The following is a 12127-nucleotide window of genomic DNA, read 5'->3' as shown; positions in this document are numbered from 1 at the left end:
TGGTCCTAACTCTACGTAGAAAAGGATTGCACACCACTAACAGTTTTTTTGCTGTAGATCCTTCTCACATTGCTCTAAAGCTGGGTGGAACGTCTCATTATAATGATTGCTGGACCATAAATTACAAGCACATTTTACCTGTTGTGTCTGTCCTGTTCCTTTATAGATTGTAAGCTTATGAGCAGGGCCCTCACTCTGTGTTACTTTGTAATGTCTTTATTGTCTCTACATATCCCCACTCAATTATAAAGTGCTACAGAATATTTTGGCGCTACATAAATAAAATAAAAATTATTATTATTATCCTTCATTTTACCGCATACTCTAGTTACTTTGTGTACCCAATTCTAGTATATACAGTGGAGATCTGCCACCTAACATCCCGTCATAGGGGCTCACTCAGTTTCTCCACCCTTTATGTTGTTGAATCTGCTCAGCTGTGAAATATAATCATGGGTTGTGTATTTCCAAACCACAATTTTCCTTAGCTCTCTGAATGGTCTCAAGCCATATTCTGGAATATCATAGTAACATCTTCTAAGTGAGGAAGGCTCTACAGTTCCTCATTTCATATAGACTTTGTGTGCTTACCCTAGAAAGCCTTATTCTCCAACCTGACATCAACCCATGGATTTGTTGTATTTAGTAAGGGATCATTAATTGCTTTCTGTTTTTAAATAGCTATTTCTATTCTTAAAAAATAAAGATAAAGCAACATGTCTAGGCTTAGCAGGAAAAAAACCAATATGGATCTTTGAGTAGGGGCAGCACATGTCAACTTTTTCCACTAAGCTTAGAAGTGCTGCCTCATCTTTACTTTTTTGGATTTATTCAAAAAGGCTCTGAAGGCTCTGTTCTAACCTATGCAGTGTTTCATATTCTTTTTAATTCTTTTAACATATTTACAAATTAATATGAGGGCCTGTAAATTCTCATCTCATGTCTGTTTTAATTGATACTTTGTATTTCCCATGAAATTACTATATATTCCTTCTAAAATTGTATTAATGAATCAGTAACTAAGTGGTATGGCTCTATATATTTTGGCTCTGTCCTGAAATGGCTTACAATGTTAGAATAGGGACATACCCTGTTCACTTAGGAGAAAGGTAACTCCAAATTGTCAATTTAGTCATGTGTTTCTGGAATAAATCATAGAATCATAGAATCGTAGAGTTGTAAGGGACCTCCTGGGTGATCTGGTCCAACCCCCTGCTCAAAGCAGGATTCGCTAAATCATCCCAGTCAGATGTCTGTCCAGCCTCTGTTTGAAGACTTCCATTGAAGGAGAACTCACCACTTCTCGTGGCAGCTTGTTCCACTCATTGATCACTCTAACTGTCAAAAAGTTTTTTCTAATATCTAATCTGTGTCTCCTCCCATTCAGTTTCATCCCATTGCTTCTAGTCTTTCCTTGTGCAAATGAGAATAAAGTTGATCCTTCTACAATGTGACAGCCCTTTAGATATTTGTAGACAGCTATTAAGTCTCCTCTCAGTCTTCTGTTTTGCAAACTAAACAATCCCAAATCCTGCAACCTTTCCTCATAAGACAGGGTTTGCAGACCGGTCACCATTCTGGTCGCTCTTTTCTGAACTTGCTCCAGTTTGTTGATGTCTTTTTTAAAATGTGGTGCCCAAAACTGGACACAATATTCCAGATGAGGTCTGACCAAAGAGGAGTAGAGGGAAATAATGACTTCACGTGATCTAGACTGTATGCTTCTGTTAATACATCCTAGAATTGCATTTGCCTTTTTTGCTGCTGCATCACACTGTTGACTCATATTCAGTCTGTGATCTATTAGTATACCCAAGTAAAATAACAAGAACGAAGCTAGACCTAAGAGAATATGCTCCAGAATCTTTAGACCATGGGGAATACAAACAGTTACGTTAAAAAAAGACTTGTCTGGAGTGTTGACAGCTTCTGTTTGTCACTATTATACAAGTAAGCATTCATACCTCTATTGTGTTTTTTACCTTTTTATTATAGGTCAGAAACCAACTGCCATAGTTTCTTCAATCCCTGGCACAACTCGAGATGTGGTTGAGGCAACCCTGAATATTGGAGGGTATCCTATTATCCTGAGTGACACTGCAGGCCTGCGGGATTCTGAGGATCCTATAGAGAAGGAAGGTGTGAGACGTGCCAGGGCAAGGTGATGAAATCATCCAAGATCCCGTTTTATTTATACTAACACTATAATATCATAGCCTTTTATATTTAGAGAAATAATTGGGTATATAATATACATTACATGCAAAAAAAGAGGAGGAAAACCCCTTCTAATCACTAAATTAAATTTTTCATTTCATCCCATCGCCACAGGTGCATAAAATCCAGCAGGCAGCTATGCAATCTGCCTTTACTAACATTTGTGTCTTGTTCAAAGGCGCTAACTAAATTCAAGCATGGTACAGAAGCAAAACGCCTCCATTACACCTACAGTTAAGTTGCATCACCAAGTACTGAAGTGCACAGTGTATAAACACTCTGCTGACTCAATGACTACATAGTTCCAAACCTCTGGCATTAAAGGGAATCTGCCACCCTTTTTTTGTACTATGAGCTGCATCGACATCAGGGGCTTATCTACAGCATTCTCTAATGCTGTAGATAAGCCCCCGATGAAACCTGAAAGAGAAGAAAAGAGTTATATTATTCTCACCGGGTGACGGTCCGTTCTTGGTCTGATGGGTGTCCTGGTCCGGCGCCTCCCATCTTCACACGATGCCATCCTCTTCTTTCCTTCCTGTCGTGGCTCCGGCACAGGCACACTGCTCTGCCCTGTTGAGAGCAGAGCAGAATACTGCAGTGCGCAGGCGCCGGATCTCTCCCGGCACCTGCGCACTGTAGGACTCTGCTCTGCCCTCAACAGGGCAGAGCAGTGTGCCTGCGCCGGAGCCACAACAGGATGGGAAGAAGAGAACGGCATCGTGTGAAGATGGGAGGCGCCGACCGGACAGCGACACCCATCGGACCGGACGCCGGGGTGAGTATAATCTAACATGTTTTTCTCCTCTTGCAGGTTACATCGGGGGCTTAACTACAGCATTACAAAATGCTGTAGATAAGCCCCTGATGTCGATTACGGCAACTCATAGTCCAAAAAAAAGGGTGACAGATTCCCTTTAATATTAGCAGAGTAGCTGCATGCAAGCTTTACATCACCAAGCACAATGTGTTGGATGGAGTGATGTAAAGCACGCCCCCACTGGACTGTGGCGCAGTGAAAGTGTGTTTTGTGGAGTGACAAATTATGCTTCTTTTTTTGCCAAACCTTGACCTGTCTATCACACTGCCAATGTCAGGAGAATGTTACTCACTTGACTGCATTGTGTCAATTGTAAAGTTTGTTGGAGAAGAGATAATGTTATGGGGTTGTTTTTCAAGCATTAATTTAGGCCCCTTAATTCCAGTGAAGGGAAAAATTCATTCTCCTGCATATCTAGACAATTATGTGCTTCAAACTTTGTGGGAACAGTTTGGAAATGGCTCTGTTCAGTTTCAGCATGACTGTGCTCCAGTGCCCAAAGCAAGGTCTTTAAAGGCATGATTGGGTGAGTTTGATATGGAAGAACTTAACTGGCCTGTGTGCAATTATATCCGCAAAGGGTGAGGGAAACTCCATATTAAGGTGTATGGATATGGAGTCCTTACCTCAGCCCCATCGAGCACCTTTGACATGAAAGACGGATTCATACATTTGTTTGATGCACAAACCGACTGGAGGTCTCCTGACCCACCCTCGGCAGCCTAAAATATGGCTATAAGGCTGGCAAGTTCTTGTCAGGGACCCGTGGTCAGTCTGTGCCATTGCAGTCCAAGTACAGGACATGAAAAACAGATGTGTGAATCTGGCTGAACTAGATTGCATGCCTGGTCTTCAGCCAACATCCATGTCTGACGTCACAAAAATTCAAATATTTTGTATAAAGTCTTCCCAGAAGAGAGGAAGCTGTTAAAACTGCAAATGATGGAGCACCTCCATGTTGGTGCCTAGCAATTTAAAAAAGAGCTCCTGTAGGTGTCTGAATGCATTGTCCATAGAGTGTATAAGTATAGGTACAATTCTGCTTCTAAAGTATGGCCATACACATCAAATGTTTTTAAACCCCCTTAGCACTTTTTAGGTTGTGATATCATGTATCACATGTAACAGTCACTCTGGCTCTTTACTATTCTGACACCAATTAAAAACTTCTTGCTAAGAGTAGAGGATGAACGTCATCAAGGCAAACAACTTAAGCAAACTGTGCTTCACCCTTTGCCTTCTGCCAGAAAGTCATTTACTGTGATGAACTAGGTTCCTGCCAAGTGCCAGGCATAGACAATAATACTGTGCGGAGACACAGATGCATCCTTTGTACACAGTGTTATTGTGTGAGATTGAAGATGAAGACTTGTTGCTGGCATGGCATTTATTTGCATAGAAAAACAACTTGTCTTACCCATCTGTTACTCCTAGTAGTAGAATAAGGCAGCAATATGTCATTGGGTGTTACTGAGACTAATGGCAAGGGTTGCCAACCATCCAGAAATTCATGGACAGTCCGAAAAGTTGGGTAATTTTTTGCCCTGTACGTAAAAAAAATTGTTTCTTTTTTGAGGCTGAAGAAACTTATACAGATTATTTTGACTATAATTATCATCATTTGACAGTTCACAGTGAATGCTTCATATCAGAATCATGGGCTGTAAATATGTATCACTTATAATCAGAATCATTTCTTATCATTCTCCAATGTGTCTGTAAAAAAATATTGTCTGTCTGTGATTTTGTGATAAGCTGTCCAGAAAAAATAAATACCGTAGTTAAGTTGGCAACCCTGCTGATGGCTTTTCAGACTTTGTTTGATTCTGCTAACCTAAAATGATCTTGTAAGAGTCACATTTATAAAAAAAAACCTGTCATGATTTACAATTAAGTGTAAATTATAATTATGTAGAACAGTTGCAGACACAATGATGCCTAGTATATAAAGTGACCTGCCCCCTATTTGCATATCATATTGTGTGGTTACAAAAAAAAAACAGGCAGCCCTGAAGCACGAGAATCTCATTAACTAAAAACTACAAATAAAGATTAAACAACAACCACAAGACGGATTTCATCAACCAAGGTACCATTATAATCAGTATAATGGCGCCAACCTGACACTTCCTGTAGTTTACTGAGCACAATCCTGCTGACAGGTTCCCTTTATGTAAATAAAATTATTAATTATCAGTTTTGTCACTACTTCATTATCTAATGCCTACTGTTTTTTGTTTTAGGGTGAGGGAGGCAGACATTCTTGTAGCAGTGATAGATGTCAGCAGTGGTTTACTATCTCTGGAAGCACTGCTTGCCCACCTGCAGAACCTCTGCTCCGACTTGCAAGGAGATGGACCAAGGAATATTATTGTAGCACTGAACAAAGTAGACCTGCTAAACCAAGAAAGTGTCCTTAACATGGAGAAGCTAAGCCAGGAATCTGGACTACCACCAGTATGTCTTCTGTCTTGCCACACAAAAGAAGGAATCTGCAAGTTCCTGAGAATTCTCAGAGACCAATTAGAAGCAATGTAAGATGCTTACCGTATTTTTTAAGTACTTTTCTATGATGCATTTCATTTTACTTTCAAGTACAAATAGATAAAATGGATCCATTAATTAAAAATCAATACATTACGACAATATGGTATTACCATGAGGAGGCAGAAAACAGCATATGTAGCATGCTGCAAAATATTTTTAAGGTTGGCTGTACCACCTGAATAGACTGACACGTTGCTTAAATTGAATGTTTCACCAGAAAATTGCTTATTGTTGAAATCAGGATTTTGTGTTTAAATGTATTTTTTAAACAATTTTGACTATTTTTTTTTTATTTAAAAATTGGTAATCTTTCAATTTTCACACTGGGCACTGGGACTTTTTAGAAGACTTTCCTTTGTTTCAGGAAATCCACATGTATATTAGCAAGAATGAATGAGTCAGATCCTATCTTTTGTGTTGATTCCTCTAATGAGTAATGTGTACAAAAATCAATGTGAAGAAAAGGTAGTAGGGTCTATTGCAGGAGTCTCAATCACTTGGATTGTGGACGTCATGCGGTCCCTGAGGCTCCATTGTGCAGCCCTCAGGCACCGGAGACGATCGTGGCCTGATCCAGGGGCAGCCGATATCGGCTTTCCTTTTCAAATGATTATGTGAAATGCGACTCTTTTCACAGCAAAACCAGTACCAGCCACCGGACAATTAGAGGCCGGTGACTGACGCCGGCATATCGGTTGCGTTCACGCGTGACATCACTGCCAGGAGTCACCTTGGGTATGTTGCAGGAAGAGGACACTGTTCACTGAGAGAGCGAGGTCAGGTGAGAATAATTTTTTGGGTGCTTATAAAGAGCGACAAAATGTTGGACATTGTTACAAGTACAAGATGGGGACATTACTATATGATGGAAATCAGGATAGGGAAATTATTACAAGGTATGGATCATTATCACAGGATAAGCGACATTATTACAGGACTGGGACTATTACTACAGGACGAGGGTTATTATTACAGGATGGGGACATTATTACAGGATGAAGAACATTATGACAGGATTGGGGACATTATGACAGGATTAGGGACATTACTACAGGACAGAGGACATTGTTAAAGGACAGGGGACATTATAACAGGATTGGAGAAATTATTACTGGATGGGGTCCAGAATTACTATATGGGGCTAATTGTAAAACAATAGTACTGTGTGGGGCTGATCGGGAGACAAAAAAAGAAAACAGTTTTTAAACATTTTTCAAAATAAAGTATGAACAAATAGCTGAAAAATATTTTGGACATTAAAATGCTGTAAAAAAGAAGGATCAGTATCATAACCAATAGGATAAACACCATTAAAAAGAATAAAAAAATAGATGAAAAATAAAAAAAGATGATCAAGTCATATAGAAAAATAATGGAATCACTGAAAACTTGCTCTTCTCCCGCAAAGAATGTGGCCCTTCATATTCAAAATTTTTCTAATTGCGGACGATTTACTCAGTCAAATTTGAGATCTCTATGGATAGAGGTTTTACCTGAAATTGTAATCCTGCCTTTGATAATAATGTACCTTCTAAAAACTTTTCCTGAAAGAACTAACATGGTCCCAGTGGTCAGTGTGAAAATTACAAGATTACTCTGACACGCTTCAATGGATCCCACTGATTCTGAGATTGTTTTCTCGTCACATATTGTACTTCATGATAGTGGTAAAATTTCTTCGATATGACTTGTGTTTATTTATGAAAAAAATGGAAATTTGGCAAACATTTTGAAAATTTCGCAATTTTCAATTTTTATGCCCTTAAATCAGTCATCTCGCACAAAATAGTTAATAAATAACATTTCCCACATGTCTACTTTACATCAGCACAATTTTTGAAACCTAACTTTTTTTTGTAAGGAAGTCATAAGGGTTAAAAGTTGACCAGTGATTTCTCATTTTTACAACACAATTAGCAAAACCATTTTTTTAGGTACCATCTCACATTTGAAGTGACTTTGAGGGGTCTGTATGACAAAAAATACCCAAAAGTGACACCATTCTCAACGTACTCAAAATCACATTCAAGAAGTTTATTAACCCTTCAGGTGCTTCACAAAAAATTTTGGAATCTAGAAGGAAAAAATAAACATTTACTTTTCATTCACAAAAATGTTCTTTTAGACCTATCAGTAATTTTATAACGTTTGCAAGGGTAACAAGAAAAAATGGACCATACAATTTTTTGTGCAATTTCTTCTGAGCATGCCAATACACCAAATGTGAGGGAAATCTACTGTTTGGGCACATGGCAGGGCTCGGAAGGGAAGGAGCGCCATTTCACTATTTGAATGTAAGATAATTTGCTGGCATAATTAGCAGACGCCATGTCATGTTTGGAGAGCCCCTGATGTGCCTAAACAGTGGAAACCCCCAACAAGTGACACCATTGACACCATTTTGGAAACTAGACCTCTTAGGGTACTTATCTCCAAATTTTTCATTTTGATAAGGGTAACAGGAGAAATTGATCCATACAATTTGTTATGCAATTACGACTGAGTGTGCAGATACTCAGTATGTGGGGGAAAACAACCGTTTGGATGCTCAGAAGGGCTTGGAAGGGAGAGAGCGCCATTTGACTTTTTGAATGTGAAATTTGCTGGAATAACTAGTAGATGCCATTTTGCATTTGGAGAGCCCCTGATGTGCCAGTGGAAACCCCCATCAAGTGACACCATTTTGAAAACTAGACCCATTCGGGAACGTATCTCAATGTGTATTGACCACCTTCACAGAAGTTTATCAAGTTAAGTGAAAATAAAAAAATCACATTTTTCCCACAAAAATCTTTTTGGTTCTAAATTTTGTATTTTCACAAGGGTAACTGGAAAAAATGGACCCCCAAATTTGTTGTACAGCTTCTCCTGAGTTTACTGATACCCCATATATCATTGAAAACTACTTTTGAGACACAGTGCAAAGCTCAGAAGTGAAGAAACGCCATATTATAGTGCAGATTTTGCTGGACTTGTTTGAGGGTGGCATGTTACATTGGCAGAGCCCCTGAGATGCCAACACAGCACAACCCCCCATAAGTGACCCCATTTTGCAAACGAAACCTCTCTATGAAGTCATCTAGGGGTGCAGTGATGATATTGACACCACAGGTGTGTCACAAACTTTTATTCCATTGGTCAGTGAAGATAAAATAATTTACATTTTTACCACCAAGATTGTGTGTGAACCCCAAATTTTACATTTTCATATTGGGAAATGGGTAAAAATGTCATCAAAATGTGTCCCACAATTTCTACTGAACGTGACAATACCCCATATGTGTCTGTACAGTACTACTTAGCCATGGACAGAAAAGCAAAAGGCAAAGCCAGTTAACTGACAACCACCGCAAGTGCCCGGAACTCCGTGCTGATCAGACGTAGGTAACATAAGAAAAGAGAAAATGTTCCAGCTCCTTAAAAAATAATCTTAATTTACTTAATCCATATGAAAATTGAAAGTGTGGCAAAAATGCTCCCCAAAATGTGCCAACAGATGGAAAGAGGCGAAGCATTTCGATCAGTAACAATCTTTGTCCAAGCCATGTTAATACTGGCACATACACACTATATAGGTATCATCCACCAATAATGGAGGATGATACCTATATGGTGGTCTTGTATGTCTTCCATTTTCTTATTATTGCTCCCACAGTTGATTTCATCACACCAAGCTGCTTGCCTATGGCAGATTCATTCTTCCCAACCTGGTGCAGGGCTACAGTTTTGTTTCTGGTGTCCTTCGACAGCTTAGTGGAGTTTGGAGTGTGACTGTTTGAACTTGTTATCAGTATAAAATACACCTGTCCACAATCTCAAATGGGTGACATTACTACAGGAAATGAATGGAGGACAGAGGAGCCTCTTAAAGAAGAAATTACCGGTCTGTGAGAGCCAGAAATCTTGCATGTATTTAGGTGACCAAATACTTATTTTCCACCATAATTTGCAAAATAAATCTTGCCAAACAGACAAGATGATTTTCTGGATTTGTTTTCTCATTTTGACTCCCATAGTTGTGGTCTACCTATGATGTCAATTACAGGCCTCTCTCATCTTTTTAAGTGGGAGAACTTGCACAGTTGGTGGCTGACTAAATACTTTTTTTCCCCACTGTATGTACAGACAAATATCCCATACACATGAAATAAACACACCACATACTCACCTTGCACCTGTTCTCCCGTTACTCTGGCTCTGCGCCTGACTTTGTTGCACTGAGACAGTGCATAGATGACAAGATGAAAATACATTGTCTCGCACACTGATTGGTGGAAAAAGGGGCTGTAGGTCCCTCCTCCACCAATGTATGTACAGGATGCAGATAGCGGTGACAGCAGGCAGTGGCAAATGGATGGCCGGGGAGGGTACTATGCTGCCCGTGGACCAAAGTTTTAGCCCTTCGGCTGTCTCGATGTGCGGGCCGGACTGGAACAGCTAGAGGGCCGGATGTGTCCCGCGGGACACACTTTGCCCTGGTCTGCTGTAATGGCATAATTCACAACTATTTATAATGTACATACCCCCACTCACTTGATGTCTCTTCCATGCTTTGTCTGGGTAGTCTTCAGGTGATGGTGGTCTTCTGGAGTATAGCCATTCCAATTGTTCTTGCAGTCTGCAGACCTGAAAAAGCGTGCAACAAAATAAACAAAAAATGAAAAAAAATGAGTCAGAGCATATGTTGGTACAGGTGCAATGCATAGATGTGCATTCACAGTGTGGCCATTTAACAGACAGAACCTAAGATGAAGAAAAATTAGCAAAATACCCAGTAATAAGTAAGTGAATAGGAATAGTAAATAATAACATAGGGGATTTATTTAACACTATTTTGATCAAAAAAGCGTAAAAGCCACCCCACCTCGACAAGGTGTACCCAACCGGGACAGTACATTGGTTTTATGTCTAGTGGGGGGATATTACTTGTGATAAGTTGTCTAAAGTACCATATGAGAACTACTGTAGTTCTGGAGCTACTCTGGCAATTACATGTGTAGAGATGTATTTTGGAGAGGTAAAGTGTACTGTTATTCTGTTATGCTTCATTAGGAAGTTGAGTAACATCCTCCTTGCTCGCACTGTAACTCGGGCACATCTGTGTGAAGGAATGCTACACACATGATGATAACCCATTTATTATTGTCAATTACGTGATCTTTTTAAGGGGAAATATTCTTTAATTTTTACCTATATGTTTGTTTATTTTCAGTTGTGGCGATCCTCTTCAGGGAGCCCCTACCATTACTCAGACTCGCCATAGACATCATCTTACAGCATGTTTCGATGCACTAGAGCGCTACAGTGTGCACAGACAGCAGGACTTGGTTCTTTCTGCAGAGGAGCTGCGTATTGCTCACAGACAGCTTGGTACTATCACTGGTAGGGTGAGCGCAGAGGACATTCTGGATATTATATTCAGTGATTTCTGTATAGGAAAGTGAGTCTATCCATACCGAGAACGTACTATATTGTGCTCTTTTAGGTACACTGTATTTTACTGTTTAAAACATATAAATAAATAAACAATTAAATGGAGTTTGTTCTGTCTGTGATTTCTATTTCTTGTATATGTTATGAATTCGCAAGGGAAAATGTGTTTTTTGCAACACTTCCAAAAAAAGCTAAATCAACATGGAGTCAAAAACCTAAAGCTGGATATAACCTGGAGGATTTTGATGGCTTAAAGGGAAACTGTAGGTTACTTAGCACAATTCTGCTGACAGACAGAGTCACTTTGGCGCCGTTATACTGATTAAAATGATACCTTGGTTGATGAAATCCATCTTGTGACTGTTGTTTATTTTTTATTTTCAGTTAATGATATGCCTGTGCTCCAAGGTGGCCTGTGGGTGGTGTATCTTCATGTGATGCTCTTATTAGGTATTCACCAGTATGGCTTCTGACTGGTCATTGATCCCTCACTGACCTGCACAATATTTTACATAATGAATATTCTATGTATTGAAAAACAGAACACCTTCAGCAGGCTGGCTCCGGCGCCTGCGCTGCAGCATGATCGCATGTATAATGTACATTTAATGATTTTATTTGCTGGTCTTAATAAATTCGGAAAAAAAAAAAAAATTTTGGCTCAAAATGGCGCCAGCTGTGCCTGCCTGCGCAGTAGCATCTATCAGTGATTCAATAGATGCTACTGCTCTGGCGCCGCCGGTGCCATCTTCTATGGGAAAATTTTTTGCCTCCAACAAGATAATTAGAGAGGATGGTATGTAATAAGGGACGGTGTTATACATGATAATTGAGTACACTATATATGAAAAGATAGAAAAGATTGTGCTATACATAATAAGTGAATACACTATATACATAATAAAAGAGTACAATATATACTAAGGGACTGTGCTATACATAATAAGACTACATTTCTGTATCCGTGTGCAGTGTCGGTGTGCTGCTCGCTTTTACAGACGCATTGAGCATGTCCTATTCTGATCCTCAAAATCGGATCCGAACAAAACATTCTCTGACCCTCAAATATCTCATTCTCAGATCTGTGATTTTCATTCATGTATGTGTGAA

General features: G+C 39.4%; 1 protein-coding gene across 3 annotated transcripts in view; it reads left to right on the top strand.

Annotated features, from left to right (window-relative positions):
- The window catches only part of GTPBP3 (GTP binding protein 3, mitochondrial), a 217860-nt gene extending 206738 nt beyond the window's left edge, over positions 1-11122 (top strand). For all 3 annotated transcript variants that reach the window (XM_073551331.1, XM_073551332.1, XM_073551330.1), the window contains 3 exons: positions 1996-2161; positions 5281-5571; positions 10797-11122. In XM_073551331.1, coding sequence (XP_073407432.1) covers positions 1996-2161; positions 5281-5571; positions 10797-11028 — 689 coding nt within the window. In that variant the 3' untranslated portion in view covers positions 11029-11122. The remainder of the gene's footprint in view (positions 1-1995; positions 2162-5280; positions 5572-10796) is intronic.
- Positions 11123-12127: the final 1005 nt, after the last annotated feature.

Source organism: Dendrobates tinctorius, unplaced genomic scaffold (assembly GCF_039654945.1).
Source record: "Dendrobates tinctorius isolate UK_male_01 unplaced genomic scaffold, ASM3965494v1 ptg000175l, whole genome shotgun sequence".
Taxonomy (NCBI): domain Eukaryota; kingdom Metazoa; phylum Chordata; class Amphibia; order Anura; family Dendrobatidae; genus Dendrobates; species Dendrobates tinctorius.
The sequence above is the reverse complement of the archived record's forward strand: the minus strand, read 5'-3'. Positions and strand labels throughout refer to the sequence as shown.